The 21894-nt window shown below is 40.5% G+C and overlaps 1 protein-coding gene across 50 annotated transcripts in view; it reads right to left on the bottom strand.

The window, feature by feature from the left end:
- Nucleotides 1-314: 314 nt before the first annotated feature.
- PLCB4 (phospholipase C beta 4) overlaps nucleotides 315-21894 on the bottom strand; it is a 487242-nt gene continuing 465662 nt past the window's right edge. For 43 of the 50 annotated variants that reach the window (XM_085003051.1, XM_085003063.1, XM_085003052.1 and 40 more), the window contains 6 exons: nucleotides 19659-19834; nucleotides 14512-14613; nucleotides 8155-8212; nucleotides 7374-7460; nucleotides 3973-4009; nucleotides 315-1839 (listed from right to left, as the gene is read on the bottom strand). In XM_085003051.1, the coding sequence (XP_084859177.1) occupies nucleotides 1751-1839; nucleotides 3973-4009; nucleotides 7374-7460; nucleotides 8155-8212; nucleotides 14512-14613; nucleotides 19659-19834 (549 nt within the window). In that variant the 3' untranslated portion in view covers nucleotides 315-1750. The remainder of the gene's footprint in view (nucleotides 1840-3972; nucleotides 4010-7373; nucleotides 7461-8154; nucleotides 8213-14511; nucleotides 14614-19658; nucleotides 19835-21894) is intronic. The other 7 variants (XM_085003066.1, XM_085003069.1, XM_085003068.1 and 4 more) reach the window with 1 other exon arrangement.

Raw genomic sequence — 21894 nt, 5'->3', positions numbered from 1 at the left:
CCAGGTACCACTTTAACAGCCATCATTTTTCCTGGGATGTTAGTGCTGAAAGACATGTAGTCTAATGCCATTGTCTTTCCGATAAGGAAATCTGGAACCAGAGAAATTTCACAGAAGCCAGTTCAAATGATACATATGAGAACAAGAAAAACAAGCACTTGACACTGAGAGTCAAGCCGGAATCAGCGTGTTTTGTGTCCTTTGGGAGGAAAATGTGTTGGGGGCACACATGAGCCCCCTCTGAAAACAATGAAGAGATCACTGATGAACAAGGAAGGCATCCTTAGGAGCAAATAACTCTGAGGGGTATTACATGTGTTTTCATTTTTTATTAGAGAAGTTGGAAGTTTCATTTCAATCTTGATGGTAACATAATTCTCTCTGCTTTGTTCAGAGGAACACACAGAATCAATCTGTACAAGCATATACAACAATTCTGTTGGTATTCTGTGTCCTAAATCAGTAATCTGATTAGTTCTAGACTAACCCAGTTTCCATGTGCTCCTCTGGGCTTTGGGGCACAGCTCCATTCCCAGGGGGGACTTTTTCATGCACTGTCTGCAACACAACTACAGCAGGCTTTAAGACCATGCAGGTTAACACTGTAGCAAATTGTTTCGATATTTAACAGACATAAAAAGGTTATTTCTGGATATGAAATTCTGAAAATCTGCATAAATATTTTTGTGTAAAATTAAATTAGTTATGTATTTGTTTTGAAACTAGAACTTGAAGTATCAAGAATGCCCACATAATTCATATACACATATATATAGACTTTTTCATTATGCAAAAAGTCTTGAGAGTCAAATTATATTCTGTGCCATACATCGACTTAACCAGTATTTATTTGCATTAGGTTAACTGTGTACGGATTAGTCGTAATTGGTGCTTGTGCATCATGCAAAACGTAGTTCTAGTATTCCTGTTTACTAACCTTGTCATGTGGCAATACTCAGATGATTTTGTTCTCTAACAGTGTGAATTAGGAGTATAAATGCTTTATACATGGTCACATTTACAAACGCTTGCCAATAACCACTTCACGATCTTTTTACGGTGTTAAGAGTGAGCTGTAGTGTCTGGAATCTGCAGAAGCAATTCCTAGAAAGCAATGTCAGATGTAAACTTTCTTTAATGTGCTTAACACAGTTCTCCTTTTGAGCACTGATGGGTTTTGGCACAGGTATACTGCTCTATTTTGCTATTGTTCTAATCATTTCCACAACTGTTGCAGGAAATTAGTTTCTTATGACATGGTGGAAACATGGCACTTACTGATGAGGTAACTCAGATGTAGAAAATGTCCCCCAGATTATTCGTCTAGAAGATGACCACTTCTGCTGATAAATTTGGAGACAGAGTTTCTTTTCCCCCTTAGTGCATGCACTTGCTATGACATTGCTAATGCACTAATTTGCTGTAGCTCAAACATGTCCTAATGCATCACAAAGCAGAGTTGTTTACACCAAGCTCATTTACTTGTGATGATATTTTATAGCAAACATGTTTAAGTAGTATGATCAATGGGTTAAACTCTGCTTTACTGGACTGTAATTTTGTGGATTTGTAGCTACTTTTGGTTGGCCAAGGGATTCAGTATTCAACATGTTTAAGAGAAGCATGTCTCTGTGGTTTCAGGTAACAGCTCGTCTATACGTAAAGGAAACGCAAAAGACATCAGCTTTCTGCTGTGGAAGTTGTGTTCAGAAATTTGGGAGTGCTCTCTTGATGCTGCAGTTCTGCCGTTTCAGTTTGCGTCCTGGAGTTTCACACAACTGTTGCTGGTCTGCGGTCCATCTCGGCTTCCAATTTCACCATCTGCTGCATCTCCTTCGCCTGTAACATCAGAAATGTGCCCTTACAGGTTGAAATCCTTTCCTGAAGGCATGTAGCAACCCCACATCTCTCCTCCCATACATCTGATGCTTGTCACTATGTCCTGACTACTTAAAATGTGATCCACGGACCAGCAGCATCAGCATCTTCTGGGGCCTTGTGAGAGATGCAGAATCTTGGACTCCACCCCCGACCTACCGACCCAGAATCTGCATCTTAATAAGATCCCCAGGAAATTTTTACACATGTTCAAATCTGAGAAGAACTGGTCCACAAAGTACCAGGAAAGTCACTTGAAAAGAGGCTATGCCTATCACTTTTAAATTATGTCATGTCAAACTGTTTGATTTAGTTTCTACAGATTTACATATCTTGACTGTGTGTAGATTAATTCGATCACCTTTTGAATAAGCATTGCTTATGCACAATTTATTCCCCAAATAGCCTGAAATTTAATGAAAAGTAATTCCCTATGAATCTCGCCGATGGAGAAGCCTGGGTGGGAGCATGTCACATTGGTCTAGCTTGGACAGAATTTTACAGGAATATGTAGGGCTCCTGGAATGCTATCATCCAAAACCTATCCATACCGGCTCTCACTTCTCTGGGGTAATTCGTTTCTTTACGGGCCATCCCAGGAAGTAAGTCATATTGAATTCTATCTCATGAATTAAGATTGTCACGAAGACAACCAGCTGGTTTGGGAGGTGGAAAGGAGCCAGACCGGAGTGGGTTCTGGTGACAAATCATTGCGCGGCAATATAGGGAAAATCAATTTCAAAGTTTACTTTCCAGCTGGATGCTTTTGTCTAACCCAATGCCTGTATCTTTTGGAGGAACAATAAAGCATCCCCATCCTTTCTTAGTAACACAACACATTGCAATAAAGGACTTTTAAAAATGGAAACATGGATATATAAAGATTTAACCCAGAGGAGGACTCTGATGTTACTATTCACGTCTACTTAGGTATTCCCACTAAGTACAAGGTCAATGGGAGGATCATACTATGAGTGTCTAAATGTTCCCAATGAAGTCCTGCTACACAATGAGTTTAATCCATGGACCACAGAGCGATTTTCTCCTTATGCCTGTCTTTATACTGTGGCTTGATGTTTCCTTATGGTGAGGATGGTAACACCAATAGCTATAACTTTCTGCTTACATGTGGATGGATGGTTCCCCCTGCCCAGGTTTTTTGTTTTTGTTTTTTGTGCCTAAAATATAATAATGCTCTAAGAGAGAAATGAAAAAAATGGAGAAAAATATACAAACATGAAACCATGACACAAACAGTATTCATAAGAGATGACAGTGAAACATTCTCGGTACTTGAAATTAAATACTTTTATGTTCAATAAATAGTAATAATAAAAAATTCCCTATTCTTCTCCCCCTTTAGCATTTAAAGACAATATTGAACACAATTTAGGAAGAAGGATCATATGACACCAAAAGATAAAGCCAAATTCTCGTATGAGCAGGGTGACCATTCATACCCACTTGTCAGGGACGGTTCCAATTTGTGCCTATGATCCTGGCTATTATGAACAGCGTCCCCTTTCACTCTCAAAACTATCCTGTTTGAACAATAAATTACATGGTCACCCTACTTACGAGGGGCGATTAGGGTCTCTGGCAGACCAGATCTAACAGAAAGCATGACAAGAGTCATTGTATAATGACTCTGTATAATGTCTGCATGCAGACCATAACTGTCATTAAAAGCCACCCATGAACTTTAACTGGGGTGCTATAAAAATGAGTGGCGGTCACATTCACGTTCGTGGAAGATCTGACTCTGTGACCCAGCTTTAGCTGTGGTCGGTGCAAATGACAATCATTTATCACTGTTTCTGATGTCTGGTGACATTCTCATTAGCCTGACTTGAGTTTCCCAGGGTTGCCACTGGAAAGGCTGCTAAAACGCCTTCAGAAATAACTCTCTCAAGAGGTTGGGTGTTGAGGTTTGAATACGACATCATACATTCAAGCATCAAAGAGTCAAAATTGAAAATCCAAACCCTCGAGATATTAACTAGTCATGAGAAGATGTGAATCATCAAAGCCAGGAGAAGACTGACGTAGGAGAGCAGGAAGGCAATATTTTGCTTATCAGAGTTTCGGTCCTACCTTGAGTTTGGGACACTGCGTGACAGGATTTCAAAAGCTGTTTGTACAAAAATAGTAATGTCAAAATTGAGTCATACATACAAAACAAAGAAAATAAATGAGTACTGAAGTGAATTTGAGAAATGAATGCAAAACCATATACGGAAAAGCAAAAAGCTAAGGCTAAAACATGTATAGAACCATCAATGACAAACTTCCCCCAGTTGATCTTAAAAAAAAAAAAAAAGAACAAAACAAACAACCGATGCCTATTAGCCCAGACTGCGCCTGCCTCTCTTGTGCGGCAGTGAGTGGGGAGCCCCCCACCCCTTTATCGAGATCCCTCACCTCTCTTTATTAAATGACAGGATTGATGACAAAAATCAATTTGTACAACTTGGGTGTGACAGTAATGGAGCTGTTCATGTTGGAAATGGTGCATGTCAAGACGGATGAGATGTGTGGCTGGGAGGTCTAAGGGAAACGGTAGGAAGAAGACCCCCAACCTTTGGAGATGTCAATGAATAACTGGCTGACCAAGGAGGCAAGCCCATTAGGAGGCTTTAAAAGGACATAGGAAAGCAAGATCCAGAATCAGGACCCAAATCTATTAAAACTGGAGTTGTTTCTGTCAATGCCCTCAACACCGTGTATTGAATTAAGTAGATTTATTTCAGGCTTTGCTTTGGGGCGACTGGGAGAACTTAAGAGGAGCAGGGTCAATAGGGACGCAGTAAGAAACCCTAAAGGGAGATATCATGGGAGAAGGTTAAAATTATTTTTGGCTTAGAAACAAAACAATTTGGGGGGGGGTTTAACAATAGTTGGGGAGATTGTTATACAAGTTTGGGGTTGTCTGGAGACAGGAAGCTGTCTTTTGCCCATGCAATGTTTAATTGGTTATGAAAGGATCTCTCCAACAGTCCTGACCGTGACCTATTATGAGGGAAGAAAGAGCGTCACTGCATCTCTTGCACTGTGTCTATAACAAGTTTGCACCACACTGAGTAACTGAATAGAGAGGTCTCTGGTCTTCAAATTCCAAAAAGAGTAGACTCCAAAGATCTGAGATTGAATCTGTTATAGAATAGGCCGGATTGATAAAGCAAAGCTTTGAACACAGAAATTCAAATCCCAGTGCTCCATTTGCCATCAGCATCAATACATCTTGAATTTCCTTTCTTTGAATCTCATGAAATCTTCATCAAATCTCAGGGCTTCTCAGGTCCTGAGCTTCTGTGACTCAAGGTTATCAGTTGTGGGTGGTAGACATTACTTGTGACTCATTACAAGGCATTAGGTGCATTTTGGGGAAAAAAAGCTACTAACCTTCCAACATGATTTGATCAATATTTCAACACAAGAACTCTGGTGTGGTTTGAGTTACCCATGTATTAGGATAAAAGCTAATGTGATTTTTTTTTTAAGTTATGTAATTTAGCTCTGAAACTAAAAACACGAGGTAACTATTCGCCAGCTCTGAAGTACACCACCATTGCAGTGATGAGTAATTTTTAGCACGCTGACATTCTTTAGTCAAGCTTGTTGCTAAGCAACCCAATGATTTCTAAGTCGTTTCTTAATTTGGTTAACTGGAACATAATTGTGCCTTACCTTCATTGTTCCACCTTCTAACGCATCCTTATCCCCACCCAGTCCTGAGTCACTGAAGTGGATTCTAATATTTTGGAGATGGGGTGGGTCTACCTTTATCCCTATTCTCACTTTTATCCCAGGAACACTTTCTGAGAAAGGCTTTAAGAGCAACAGCATCAGGTAACCTGTACCAGAAGTTACTCATTTATGAGTTGGTCAAATGGGTTGGACCCCTGGGACAATAAACGTTTATTGTCCCCCTTGGGGATCTGTGGATTGTCCATGAACAGAAGCACTTAGCTGGAAAGGAAATGGGAAACATAACTCAGAAGTATGTTGATGAATAAAACTTCTGTCAACCAAAAAGGAAAGAATCTGAAACCAGAAACTGGATTTATCTGTGACCCAATTACCATACCCCACCCCACAAAAAGGTTTTATGGTTTCGTTATACTTTCTCAAAGGTACTTTTTAATTTCCACTTGTGTTCTTCAATGGAAGCCACTTAATCTGAAAAAAAACCTACCTTAAATAGGATTACTTCATATATGAAGGGAAATAGTAAAAGATAATGCAGTACAAGTACATATTTCAGCAAAACCTTATTTCAGCGAAGTAAATTATCTAGAAATAATAAATTCCAAACCAGCTATACCTGAAGAGGTATATTTCAACTGAGACAGATGGAAATTTTAACTTCTGTTAAGGGCCATTTTACCACATAAGCAAGAGGTATTCCCATTAAACTGAAATGAGACTGTGGATGGCCGATGGACTACAGCCCATTTTGAATGGAGCCTGTCTATCTGTACTACACACATTTTCTAGGTGATCGTATATGCCTGAAAACTACTAAATAGTTGGATTTTGGATAACTCTTTTTATTTGTGTATTTTTTTTTTTTTTGGCTGCACCCACACATGCAGAAGTTTCTGGGCCCAGGATCGAATGTGTGCCACAGCAGTGACAATGCCAGATCCTTAACCCACTGAGCCATCAGGGAACTCTGTATTTGTGTATATGGTTGAATTTAGTATTTAGCACCAAGAGTGTAGTATCCACACACATTCAGTGACTTAAGGAGTTATGGCAGCTCATGCCTTTAGGTTTTGCTTGTAAGCCCTAAAGTTTTATAACTTCATTTTTATTTAATTAATTAACTTAAATAAATAAATAGGGCTGCACCTGTGGAGGTTCCTAGGCTAGGGGTCCAATTGGAGCTACAGCTGCTGGCCTACGCAGCAATGGCCACAGCAATGGGGGATCCGAGTTGTGTCTGTGACCTACACCACAGCTCACGGCAATGCCAGATCCTTAACCCACTGAGCGAGGCCAGGGATCAAATCTGTGTTCTCATGGATACTAGTTGGGTTCGTTAACTGCTGAGCCACGATGGGATCTCCTATAACCTCATGTTTAGATTAAGGTTGAAAATAAGTGGTTTCTCTCATTTGCTTTGAAATACAGTGTCACCTGCCTCTAGGGAACAAATGATACAATGCTACATAAAAACGGAGAAATAATTTGTAACCTGTTTTCTCCTCCTCTCAGTAATGTTCTTCTTAGAACCCCATAATCTAATCGAATTGTGACTTTCGATTCTTTTTTCCTTACAGCCGCAGTCTTCCCCCACTTTAAACAAGAATACTTTCTGTTCTTGTTGGATAGAGTGGGTAAAGTACAGTCATGGCACCAAATTTTTCTAGCCACCTTCCCATGCCACTACGCAGGTCACTGGCTTTAGCAGCGGGGTCACTGTGGACCACTGCATTTGCCTCCCTATCTGGTTGGCTGCCTACATTTTTTATGTGTTGTAGGTCAAATACCTGCTCATTCTGTTTCTCTAGGAATTCGAGGTGCTCAAGCTGTACTTTTTTCAACTGATCCATTTCTTTGGACTGCTTCATTGCAAGCTGCAAAAAAAAAAAAAAAAAAAAAATCTGATCACCTTTAGGTCATAATCCTAAAACTTATGGACAAAGAAGGTTGGTAGTTTATTTATTTGTCTTTTCTAGGGCCGCTCCCAAGGCATATGGAGGTTCCCAGGCTAGGGGTCCAATCCGAGCTGTAGCTGCCAGCCTATGCCATGGCCACAGCAACGCGGGATCAGAGCCGCATCTGGGACTTACACCACAGCCCACGGCAATGCCAGATCCTTAACCCACTGAGCAAGGCCAGGGATCGAACCCGCAACCTCATGGTTCCTAGTCAGATTCGTTAACCACTGCGCCACGACACAGTGATTTAGGTGAAGGATATAAAAATAATAAAAAAGAATGAAAAACTGCCTGAAAACTAGCAGAGTTTAAAAGCACATATAATTTTTTACTGACAGGATAGTTCCTGCCAAAATCTTAGAAAACAAAAGAGCACTGTGTGTGTTGAAAATCTGGCTTCATTTTCTATATAAAGTAATGCCAAATAATTACCTTAAAGATTTTAGTAAGAAATTGCTTTAGCTTTCAAGAAACAGAGAAGAGGAGCTAGAAGATTGAATGTACAGAAAAATCAAATTAAGCAAATTAGCTAGAAATCCGGTGTATAAGCATGAGCTACTGTTTATAGTTATTTAAAGGAAAAGTGCCAAGAAAATTACAGAATACTTACTCTCTTTCTCTCTTCCAGAAACTTTTTAGTGTTGCTGCTGTTTAATTCTCTGACTCGCCTAAAAACAGTAGGTACAAACAACAGTTGATACGACATTAGATAGAATTAACATGATATTAAATGAGTCGTATTCCATTAAGTTATCTGGATGGGATTATCACTTTCTTTTCCTTATTTTTATTGAGGAATTTAGAAATATATCATGTATAGAGAAAAAGATAAAAAAAATCTGTGTACCTATCATTCAGATTGGTCAATAGTAGTGTTTTACAATTCTTGTCTCATATGTTAAAAGGAAATAAAATGTTGCAGATATAATTTAAACCCTCTTCGTATTTGTCCAGACTCCACTTCCTCCTTTCTCTCTTCCCCAGACATAACCATTATTCTGAATTTGGTATGAACCTTCCCATCCATGTTTTAATAGCTTTATTACACATGGGTGTGGCCATATGTAATATACACAAGTTCTTCTCAAACGTCCACATGAATACAAATCACAAGGAGATACTCTCAAAAAACATAGGTTGCTGGGCCCACCCCTAGAGGGTCTGATTCCTTGTGTCTGGGATGGGCCTGAGATTCTGCATTTCTAACAAGTTCCCAGGTGGTGCTGATGCTTCTGGACTATACATGTTGTTTTGTATGGTTTCCAAATTAATCTAAATGGTAACATATTCCGGGTTGCTTTCTATAAATTATCACCATAGCTATGTTTCAAACTATTCCATTATTTTCATCTGCTGTATGAACTTTTTCATTTATGAGTAGATTACAATATTTTCATTTCATCCACTGATAAAAAGTAGGTTCGTTCCCAACAATGCACAATGGACCACTGCTTAGGGTCCTATGATGCATGGCATAGTATCTGTTAACTAAATAAATGAAGTGTAAGATATATCTTCTTGTATATATGAGCAAAGGTTTCTCCAGGGTGGAAGCCTAGACTTTCAGGTCGGTAGGGAATGAACAACTTCATCTTTCCTCCAAAGCACTTGGCCCAATTTTCCCTGCAATTGTGACATCTGGGTGTTAATCTTTCTCCATAACTTTGCCCACTCGTTATTTTATGTCAACTGGTTGGTTTTTGGAAACACTATCATGCTGTTGCTTTAATTCACATTTTCCTTGATTACTGGTGAGGTGGAGTGTTTTATGACTGAAGAGACTTAACAACAGATTCAGTTTCTGCAACAGTAATAGGCCTATCCAGGTTGTTTTTCTTTCTTGTACAGTCAGTTTTAGATATTTCAACTTCTCTACGCAATTGTCCATTCTTATCTAAGTTTTCAAATTCATTGGTAGTATTGCTTATACTAGTCTTGGTTTTCAAAAATATTACTGTATCTGTAGTTATTTCTCTCTTCATACCTAATATTACTAATTTGTGCCTTTTCTCTCTTCTTGATCAGTCTTGCTGGAGGTTCACTGTTCACTGATAGTTTTTTTTTTTTATTTTTTATTTATTTATTTTTTGTCTTTTTGCTATTTCTTGGGCCGCTCCCGCGGCATGTGGAGGTTCCCAGGCTAGGGGTTGAATTGGAGCTGTAACTGCCAGCCTATGCCAGAGCCACAGCAACACGGGATCCGAGCCGCGTCTGCAACCTACACCACAGCTCATGGCAACGCCGGATCATTAACCCACTGAGCAAGGGCAGGGACCGAACCTGCAACCTCATGGCTCCCAGTCGGATTCGTTAACCACTGCGCCATGAGGGGAGCTCCCTAGTTTTTTTTTTTTTTTTAGATAACAAGCTTTTGCTTTGTTATATTTATAAAAAATACTCTTTTGCTTTTTTTCTATTTTAATAATTTTTGCTTCTTAAATTTTTATTTCTTCTCATCTGAGATCTTTGGGTTCACCCTATTTTTCTAATTTTATGCTCTCTTTGAACACTTTGCTCATTAATTTTCACTGTAAATATCACTTAAAGATCTACTGTCTTAGCAACTTTAAGTATATAATACAGAATTTTGAACTATAGTCAGCATGCTAAAATTAGATCCCTAAAACTTATTAATCTTATAACTGCAAGTTTGTGCCTTTTAACCAGTATCTCCCCATTTTCCCCTACTCCCAACCCCTGACAATCACCATTCCATCATGTTTCTATTAATTTACTTTTTAGATTCCACAAATACACAGTATTTGTCTTTCTTTGTCTGACTTATTTTACTTAGCATAATGTTCTTAAAGTTTACCCATGTTGTTCCAAATGGCAGGATTTCTTTTTTTTGTTGTTTCTTAGGACCCCACCTGTGGCATACGGAGATTCCCTGGCTAGGGGTCTAATGGGAGCTGCAGCTGTGGCCTAAACCACAGCCACAGCAATGCCAGATCCAAGCAGCATCTGTGACCTACACCATAGCTCAGGGCATTGCCAGGTCCTTAACCCACTGAGCAAGGCCAGAGATCAAACCTGAGTCCTCATGGATGCGAGTCAGATTCATTAACTGCTGAGCCACGATGGGAACTCCTCTTTTTGTTTTATCTGTTTGTTTTTTTTGGGGGGGGGGCAGTGGCTGCATCCATGGCATGAGGAAGTTCCCAGGCCAGGGATCCAACCCGTGCCATAGCTGTAACCTGAGCCACAGCAGTGACAAAGCCAGGTCCTTAACCTGAAGAGCCACAAGGGAACTCTAGGATTTTCTTCTCTTTATGGCTAAATTATATTTCATTGTATATACATCTCAAATTTCCTTTAACCATTCCTCTGTTGATAGACACTTAGGTTGTTCCTGTGTCATGGCTATTGTGAATAGTGCTGGGATGAATATGGAGGTGCAGAGATCTCTTCCTGATAGTGTTTTCATTTCCTTTGGATAAAGACCCAGAAGTGGAATTGCTGGATCATATGTTAGTTCTATTTTTAATTTTCTGAGGAAACCCCTCCATACTGTTTTCCACAGTGGCTAAACCAATTTATAACCTCTCCAAGTGTGCCAAGGGCTCCCTTTTCTCCACATCCTCACCAATACTTATTATCACTTGGCTTTTGATGAAAGCCATTCTGATAGGTGTGAGGTGATATTGTGGTTTTGATTTGCATTCCCTGATGATTAGTGATGCTGAGCACCTTTTCTTATATCTGTTGGCCATCTACATGTCTTCTTTTGAAAAATGTCTATTCAGGTCCTCTGCCCATTTTAAGATCAGATTATTATTATATTTTCTGCTATTCATTTGTATGAGATCCTTATATATTTTGGATATTAACCCCTTATCTGATAAATGGTTTGCAAATATTTTCTCCCAGTCGATAGGCTGCCTCTTCATTTTTCTGATTATTTCTCTTTCTGTATACTTTAGTTGCCTCTGACATTTTTTGGTTGTTGTTTTTGGCTTTTTAGAGCTGCACACAGGGCATATGGAGGTTCCCAGGCTGGGGGTCTAATTGGAGCTACAGCTGCTGGCCTATGCCACAGCCACAGCAACGTGAGATCCAAGCCACATCTGCAACCTACACCATGGTTCACGGCAACACTGGATCCTTAACCCACTGAGCGAAGCCGGGGATCGAGCCTGCATCCTCATGGATGCTAGTCAGATTTGTTAACCGCTGAGCCATAATGGGAACTCTACCTCTGACGTATTGATCAACAGTGTCTGCACTGTCATTTGGTTATAAATATCATGCCATTTATGTTGAAATGTCTTCTTTGACCTAAGAATAGAACTTATTATTCAGCTTCTACATGTCTTTCTTAGCTCTATGATTGTTAATTTTAAATTTTATTTCTCAGTAATTTGATAAAGTGGATACACACTGTGTATGTTTCAAAGAGGTAAATAATTGACACAAAGACATTATTTTTTTTAAAAAAACTAGCCATTTGTAAATGTTTTAGAATCACCTAGAATAACTGGATTCAGAGTTATAATAAATAAGTAGGAGTTCCTGCTGTGGCACAGCGGGAACAAATCCGACTAGCAACCATGAGGTTGTGGGTTCAATCCCTGGCCTCACTCAGTGGGTTAAGGATTCAGTGTTGCTGTGAGCTGTGGTGTAGGTCGCAGATGCAGCTGGGATCTGGCATTGCTGTGGCTGTGCTGTAGGCAGCAACTGATTGCTCTGATTCAACTCCTAGCTTGAGAACCTACATATGTCATGCGTGTGGCCCTAAAATAAAAAAAAAAAAAGACAAAAATAAGTATATTAATTCAAAATAAGGAAATTAAATAAAAACTCTTCTGGTTAAGTTATCAGTAACTTATAATTTAAGATAATTTGACCTCAACTAGGCTGAAATCCATTTTTTTTTTTTTTGTCTTTTTGCCATTTTCTTGGGCTGCCCCCACGGCATATGGAGGTTCCCAGGCTAGGGGTCGAATCGGAGCTGTAGCCACCAGCCTACGCCAGAGCCACAGCAATGCTGGATCCGAGCCACGCCTGCAACCTACACCACAGCTCACGGCAACGCCGGATCTTTAACCCACTGAGCAAGGCCAGGGATCGAACCCTCAACCTCATGGTTCCTAGTCGGATTCGTTAACCACTGCGCCACGACGGGAACTCCGAAATCCAATATGTTTTGCAACATATTTGAAAATACATGATAAAGAGCTATTTAATCATTAGCACATTTATCCTACTGAATTCTGTATTTCAAGTTTAGACCACCTAAACCAGTTAAATGAGGTTTTATCATGGCATGGATAGTTTACGTTTCTGAGCTAAAGTGGACAATATCATTTCCATGTGTACAAGGCCATTAAACAAAGTTCCTTGTCTGAGAATAACATCCAGAGGATGGCACTTTGTTAAACAAGAAAGAGATAGCTACCTCAACATGACAGTGTAAATGAGCATGGATTAAAAGAAATTCATTTGTAGGTCAAATTGGTGTGCAGTGCCAAATCCCACTGTTGGCCCATTAATTCTAAACCATATTTATTCCTACAGAAATACAGCATAAAAATGCACAAGCTGGTATTATGCTTTATATTTCATCCTATTTCAAGTTTAACATTACTTATTATGGTTGACAAGTGAGATGCGTTTTTAAAAAATCAAAATTGAGGTAGTTGGACGGCAATTCCTGCTGTGTTCTAAACAAAGAGGAAATAAACATCAGGTATCCACTGAGTATCCACAAAGGACCATGTGGATAGGGGAATTGAAATAGGGGTGTTTTCTAACACGTAAAATTCTCTAACAGCTCAGCCTATGGTTAGCAGCTGAATGATGTGAAGCCATAAAGTTCTTGCTCATATTTTACCCCAGAAGCTAATCTTCACTTTGCTCTGTACTTTGCTGAGCATAAAGCACAACCTTTGTGTGGGTGGTGAACTCAGCCAGCAGCCGCAATCTAGGTAGGTCTTATTTTTCCAGGAGAAGGAATCCTGCTGTGTTCGACCACTGGTGTGTGGACCCAGCTCTCAGTTATGGAGCAACCAGCATCTGCATCCTCAGATGCTTCTGGGGCAACAATGAGCATCACAGGTGAAGATGCTTCCTTTGATTCCTGGGAAACAAGTGCTGCTGACTCCCTCTCTTGGGTACCATGACTAAGGATGTCCTCTAAGATCCCCTTTACCAGCTTTGGTTGGAGGGCTTGCACCTGGGATCTTCTCTGGAGGTCACACAAACCATCCCCCAACTTTACGTGCCTGGCAACTAACACAAAAGAACAAAAGCCAGGTGCCCGGGGCTCAAAGGGACAGATACGTGATGCAGTTTATACTCCAGAGTGCCTGGGATCAGGCTGAAGAGGCATTCTAGCTGAGAAAATATCCTTGCTTGGCTCCTGCCCTGCAACTCCCCCCCCTTCCTCCCTTCCCCTTCTCTGAAGATCCTTTCTTTAGTAAATCATATGCATCCATATGCCCCAGTGGGTTTTGTTTCTGGAAAACCCGCCCGAAGACAAAGACAAACCAGAAAACTTGGTGTGTGGGGGGGTGCTCTTGAGATGATCCCTGATGTCTAGGCCAGTACAAGGCCAGTCAAGGGAAGAAGACTATCCTATACGCAGATACATGGACTGAAAGCCCATTCACAATGGGCTTAACACCTGAGCAGATCGGATGCTTGCAGATGACCCAAACGAGCATGGGAAGGACAGTGCGCCATATTTTATACAATTTTGTTTATGCCACATTTTATATAATTTTGCTTGTAAATGAGCACATGTATATTGAATATCAATCTATTTTACTGATGATAACAAACAATCAGAAGGTGTTTTATAGCCATAATAATACCTCTTCCTAACAATTATAAAAGCAGGAGTCTAGGCCAGAACTCATAGGGTTTTTAATATCTCAAATAAGAGTATGTGTGTACACACAGAAACTTTGTCGAGTGTGTGTCTTTAAGTCAGTGTTACATTCCCACAGTGAGCTTTCTGACTCACCTTTCCCGCTCTGCTTTATTCTTGATAGATTTATCTTGGCTGATGGCTTTGCTATTTTCCATAGAAATCTTAGCCTGGTGTGCTCGCATTTCCTTGCTTTCCCTATGTATTAAAAATAAACACACAGGTGGTGATCGTTTTGTAATGTACAGAAACATTGATTCACTATGTTATACATCAGGAACCAACATGGTATTATAGGTCAATTATACCTCAAAAAACCCCCAAAAGCCCAACCACACAAACTCACAGAAAAAGAGATCAGATTTGTGGTGATCAGAAGTAGAGGGTGGGAGGAGGGCGAATTGGATAAAGGTGGTCAGAAGGTACAAACCTCCTTATTTATGAGATAAATAAGTAGTCAGGATGTAACATAGAACATGATTAATATAATGACCACTGCTGCATGTTATACATGAAAGTTGTTAACAGAGGAAATCCTAAAGAACTCGAATCACAGGGAAAAATTTTTTTTTCTTTTTAAAAATTCTGTATCTATATGAGATGATGGATGTTCACTCAACTTACTCCAGTCATGATGTATGTAAGTACAGCACTCTGCTATACACTGTTTTTTGGGTTTTTTTTTTTTTTTTTTTTTTTTTTTTTTTTGCTTTTTAGGCCCGAACCCTCGGCATATGGAGGTTCCCAGGCTAAGGGTCGAATCAGAGCTGTAGCTACTGGCCTACGCCAGAGCCATAGCAACTTGGGATCCGAGCTTTGTCTGTGACCTACACCACAGCTCATGGCAACACCGGATCCTTAACCCACTGAGTGAGGCCAGGGATTGAACCTGTGTCCTTATGGATGCTAGTCAGATTAGTTAACCACTGAGCTATGATGGGAACTCCCCATTATATCCTTTCTTAATGCATCTTAAGGGGCGTATGGTTTCACTTCATCCTATTAATTGGCAATATGAAATTTGATCAGTTGGAAAAGGCAGCATGTGCCAAATCTCTCCATTTTTTTTTTTTTGTCTTTTTTTGTTGTTGTTGTTGCTATTTCTTGGGCCGCTTCCACGGCATATGGAGGTTCCCAGGCTAGGGGTTGAATCGGAGCTGTAGCCACCGGCCTACGCCGGAGCCACAGCAACGCAGGATCCAAGCCGCGTCTGCAACCTACACCACAGCTCAAGGCAACGCCGGATCATTAACCCACTGAGCAAGGGCAGGGACCAAACCCGCAACCTCATGGTTCCTAATTGGATTCGTTAACCACTGCGCCACGACGGGAACTCCCAAATCTCTCCATTTTAATGGTATTTTTCCCCTTTGTTAGTGACAGATAATTTGTGTTTGACACAAAGACTATGCGAATATTCTCCTGCCCATCAACCTATACAACCCAGTGGTTTTAGGATCCATTGTTGATTCTGACCTAGATCAATTATTGCTATGATGTTTGCAAAATAAGCATTATATATACTGGAGATACACTCCAATACAAAAACCCCTTAACTTGGATATAGAAAAGAGTCTTCATTAGGATTGATATTATTATGGCTTGTTTCCTTTTTGTTTTTGTGGGGATGATGGAACCCCACATTCTCATGGATCCTAGTGGTTTGTTAACCGCTGCGCCACGAAGGGAACTCCTGCGGCACACCTTAAACCAGACAGTGCTATGTCAATTACATCTCAATAAAACTGGAAAGAAGAAAGATAAGCAAGGGGAGAGGAGAGTTTGTGCTTAGTGGGTATAGAAGTTTCAGCTGGAGAAAAGGAAAAAGTTGGGAAATGGACGGTGGTGATGGTTGCCCAACAGTGTGAACATACTTCCCGCCACACACTTAAAAATGGTTGAAGTGGTAAACTCGGTGTTGTGGATATTTAACTCTAATTTAAAAAGTGAGGAGTTCCTGCTGCAGCGCAATGGGATCAGTGGCATCTCTGTAGTACCAGGATGCAGGTTTAATCCTCGGCTGGGCACAGTGGGTTAATGGATCTGACATTGCTGAAGCTGTGGTATAGGTCACAACTGTGGCTTGAATCTGATCCCTGGTCCCTGAACTCCATATGTCTCTAGGCGGCCAAAAAAAAAAAAAAAAAAAAAAAAAAAAAGTAAACAAAAAACAAATTCCACATATAAGAGGTCTAGGTTCACTTTTTATTTCATTCTTGGGCTCATCCAGTTGTTCTGTATTCTCTGAAAAGGAGGGCAGGAGCCCCAACCCACAAGCGTGCTTCTCCATGGAGGCAGCAGTTCACTGCAAAGTAATAGGAACAGAAAGCGGGGATACTGTATGTCTAATCAAACCCTAACCACCTTGTGATCCTGGACTGCTGCTCAGAGCAGGCGATCACCATAAGTCATTAACATGGCTTATGACTTCTGAATGGCTAAAAGCTACAAATCCTAAGTTATAATAAACATCTCAGGTGCTAATGTTCACAAGCCTATAAACACTAAAATAAACATCAGTAGTAAATACAGCATGAGATTAATCAAAGAACGCCCAGGAACAACCACTTACTCATGGCCAATAAAATACAAGGATATTCCAGCTTTCCCCACAGTTTCTGGGATTAGACGGCTTAGAAGAGAGAGCAAGGATATTCTAACAGTCACAAGTGACCATCCCATTTTCTGACAGCTCAGGGGAACGACAGGGAAGAAATGGTTTCAAATAAACACAGGAAATAGGGGGAAAGGATGTTTCTAGGTGACTGATCACTGTGTATGCAAATGCATATACCTACCAAAGAGATTCATACCTTTATTTATTTATTTATTTATTTATTTATTTGCTTTTTAGGGCCAAATCCGTGACATATGGAAGTTCCAGGGCTAGGGGTTGAATCAGAGCTATAATTGTCGGCCTACACCACAGCCAAGGCAATACCAGTCATTTCCAAGCCGCATCTGTGACCTAGTCTGGCAATGCCAGATCCTTATCACATTGAGTGAGTACAGGGATGGAACCTGCATCCTCACAGACACTATGTCAGGTTCTTAACCTGCTAAGCCACAACGGGAACTCCAAGACTCATATCTTAGATTATTGATGAGTACATTAAAGTCATACAATTTAGAATACTAAAATGAGTCTTAGTAACAAAGAATCTTCTCTGGAACCTACGGAGATCTCCTCGAAGCACTGCCCAGAAATGAGTGACCAAGGAGTGAGGTTATTTAAGCAGTGTTTGTACTGTGTCCAAAGGGATGGACAAAGCTGAAACAGAGAGTTCTTCCATCAGAGACCTTAGGGCCAGAGGCTAGTGTATGTATAGAAAATTCCTGGGCCCAAGAAAATGGCTCTCAAAAATGTTCATAATTTGTTAGTAAACTGACCATTTCTTTATACATTCATTAATTCAAAAAGCACTTATCAATAACCATATACTGGGAGTTCCTGTTGTGGCACAGCAGAAATGAATCCAACTAGTAACCATGAGGTTGTGGGTTCGATCCCTGGCCTCACTCAGTGGGTTAAGGATCTGGCATTGCTGTGGTTGTGGTGTAGGCCAGCAGCTACAGCTCCGATTGGACCCCTAGTCTGGGAATCTCCATATGCCTCGGGTGCAGGCCTAAAAAGCAAATAAAATAAAATACATAACCAAATACTGCTGCCAAGTATTAAGAAGGCAATATTTTTTTAGCCAAGAATAACAGCTATGATGATTGCAAAGAAATACAACCACAAGGTGTTTTAGGAAAAGTTTCAAAGCTGTTGTTGCTTTGAAAAATGCCTCTGCCATGCATCTATTTTTTAAGATAAATTAGTAATCGGGTTACAGATACTTCAAATGACTTCCTAACTCATGCCAGAATTCATTCATCGCTTTTTTTTTTTCTTTTGGACAATGCCTACTGTTGTGGGCTAATTTTTTCCCCTTTATTCAACTACAATAAAAGATCAGAAGACAGTACTACCTTACTCCTGAAGTATCTCTGAATAAGGGTAGACACCTAAAATCTGGTATTGTAGCAAGAGTCAAAGGGAGAATGATGAACAGATCTTTCTATGTACTAAATCAAATGCATTTCTAAGGGAAAAAAGAAAAGACAACTTCTAACCCTCAACAACTAAATAGAATAACATGGATAAGGTATGGAACTTTAGCCCACAGGAAACTCAGCACCCCCCATTTAGTTGACTCATGTGAGAATCAGAAAAAAATGGCAAAAACACTTAATGTTCTTATGGCCATGCGTCATTGCAAAGTAAGGTTGGGAATCTGAGAATGTGCCTATATAAGTCATACACTTAGAATTTTTGGTTTTTTTTTTTTTTCATTTGTTTGTAAAATGCTTCTATTTTCTACTTTTTTGTGTGTATGTATCAATAGACTGTAACTGCAACATACAGTTGCCACTGAGGGAGATGGAGGCAAAGCTGCAACAAAGCTATGATGAAAAGATACAACTGACATAAACATTCTGCCTGGGGCAAAAGCTTCATCTGCAGCGTTTTCAATATGTAATATTCAAGATGCTGAAATGGGGAAAGACCAAAATAAACATATAATCAGGCCTTCCTTTGTAAAACTTGCAGCAGTCCTGACAATGGAAAGACAATGGTCTTTCCACAGGTACCACTGAGTGGTCAGAATCAATCTCTCTAGAAGCTCAATTGCTTTGGTTTTTTTTTTTTGGCTGCACTTGTGGCATATGGAAGTTTCAGGGCAGAGACTGAATTTGAGCTGCAGCTTCAACCTACGCCAGTGCTGCAGTAATCCCGGATCCTTAACCTGCAGCACCACAGCGGGAACTCCTCAACTGCTTGGTCTTTATCTCCTTTCGTGACTTCTCTTCCTAAGAAGCTCCTGATCATTTTTCAAAGGCCACTTCCAACCCTGCCATTTTGTGAAGCATCTGGGACCGCCCCAAGGCAGCAGAGCCTGTGACACATTTTAATATGTATCGTATGAGTAGAAGTGACAATTTTTCCTGTGGGTGTGATATCTCGCCAACATCATCATTTGATGGCAGAGGCCATTTCTTATAGTTCCTCTTGCTCATATCAACCATATGATAGGATGTACATGGAAGCTCAATATTGCACATCACATTGACTTTCCTTACCTTAGTATACACACACACACAGACACACACACACACACACACACAGACACACACACACACACACACACGCCTGTTTTAAAAATCAGGCAGTTTCCTCAGGAGATGGCTGACTCACCCACCTGTCATGGGACAGTTTCAGCTGCTGGGTCTGCTGTTCATGGGCGTTGATCAGGAGCTTTCTGAGCAGCTCGCACTGCTGGCTGAGGTGCAGGTCCCGGATCTCCTGCTCCTCTGCACTGTGGGTGTTGATCATGTCCGACCACTCCTTTGTGTGCTGGGCCACAATCTCCTTGACCTGCGTGGGGAAGAGGGGATGGTGCCTCCTGGATTCTCCCAGGTCAGGGAGGACCTGAAAGCACGTTAGCCATGCATTTCCAATCCCTCCCACCCATTTACTTGGTCAATCAGTAGACACTAACATAAACTGCTACAAAAAAAAAGTACTCATCAATAGAAATTAGGAAGTCATCACTTGTTAATCACTTTGGCTCTAAAGACTTCATCATGACCTATTATTTCACTGCCTAATTTGCCCACACTCTGGTTCATCTGGGCCTTAGGCTCCTTTACCAATTCTATCAGAAATCTCTACATCACCTCGTGCTTTTCCAACTTCACTTGCTCAAGGCCACAGGTCTGAATAGACAGCTGTGTGTGTGTCCTCTTATTCCTGGAGCATGACCTCTTGTGCCAGTTTTTTGTTTTTTTTGTTTTTTTTTTTTTAGGGTCGCACCTGTGGCATGTGGAAATTCCCAGGCTAAGGGTCAAATCGGAGCTACAGTTGCTGGCCCACACCACAGCAACAGCAATGGCAGATCCGAGCAGTGTTTTCGACCTGCACCACGGCTTATGGAAACACCCAATTCTTAACCCACTGAGCAAGGCCAGTGATCAAACCTGAGACCTTATGGATACTAGTTGAGTTTGCTACCGCTGAGCCCTGAAAGGAACTCCCTCTTGTGCCAATCTTAATAGATGCCGGGGTAGAAAGTCTTCCCCTGAAAAGAATATCCTTGCTTTTCATACAGTGGTTTTTGCAGCCCATCAAGAGCTAGAGGCGGTTTCTCCATCTCCTTGTGTCTGGCTGACCTGTGACTTGCTTTAGCCACAAAATGGTAGCAAATGTGACACAAGCAGAAGCTTGGAAAGCTCTTATCCTTTTTGCTATGCCTGGAACTCTGAGGCTATCCAGGAGCCTCTGCTAGCCTGCTGGAAGATGAGAAGCTATGGAAGAAAAAACAACCAGCAACCAGCTACCCACCAAAGAGCAGAATGACGCCATCGATCTAGGTTGAGTGCTGATCCAGTTGAGTAGAGCCTGAATTTGAACCCACCAAATTATGACCTAATATACAGCAGTTGTCTTAAGCCACTCAATGTGGATGGTATTTCATGCAACGAAAGTAAATTAATACAGTGGCCGAGGTTTCTGCTTTCCTATTTATGCAAAATATTTAAAAATCATGGCATAGGTGTTAATTCGCAAACATTCCAGAGGAGAACAACTCTCAAAGATACACAGCTTCCTCCACAGACTGCATGGCAGAGCAGATACAAAAGATACAGCACCAAGGAGAACTTGCGGTTGGAATCACCTGGCTGGCCCAGGTAGGGGGCGGAATCAATGGATGGACGACAGAGCTGCATGTAGACATATGCAGGCTGACTTATTTGATCAAAAGCTATATAGTTGGAAACCTTCTTTAACAGTCTTTTATAACTTCTTTTTTTCTCTTATAACGTTACAATTATCAGTGGAATAATTATTTATGTTCTTGCCTGCAACTTGGCACTCAGTTCTCCAAAATGTTCAGAATCTGATTTAATGTCCCCTAAGCTTCTATTTTCTTGTGTCTTTGGGGGAATATGAGTGATTGGGCTCATCTCCTAAAATCTCAGCTCTGGATTTTTTCCCATCCCAAACTTTCATAGCAAAGTTAAGATGTAATAAGTATCAAAAGTTACTCAACCCTCAGGGTGAGTGGTTTTCTGTCATATGTTCATTGTTACTTCTATGGGAAAGCATATTCTGTATTTTGTTATTTTCTTTTAGTCCATTTGTTATTTCCCTTGATGCCTCCCTCTGAGGCAGATACCAAAGATATTGTGAGCATATGTCTACAAATGAAAGAAAAGTTGTTCCATGAAATGGCTCTTCTCCAAGTCAGAGACTTAGGCTGTTATTTCAGATTTAAACTAGGTGTGGCTTCTAAAAAATTACAAAGTATTTTCTGCAAGTTGCTGCTGTAAAAAGAGGCATTTTCTGTATAGCATAGTGACCTAGTCATACATATACATACATTCTTTTTCTCTAGTCTATCTTCCATCATGTTCTACCCCAAGAGACTGAACATA

Source organism: Sus scrofa, chromosome 17, assembly GCF_054392235.1.
Source record: "Sus scrofa isolate SSC_HxYL_T2T_F1_AM1 chromosome 17, Sscrofa_HxYL_maternal_Yorkshire_Landrace_v2.0, whole genome shotgun sequence".
Taxonomy (NCBI): Eukaryota; Metazoa; Chordata; class Mammalia; order Artiodactyla; family Suidae; genus Sus; species Sus scrofa.
The sequence above is the reverse complement of the archived record's forward strand: the minus strand, read 5'-3'. Positions and strand labels throughout refer to the sequence as shown.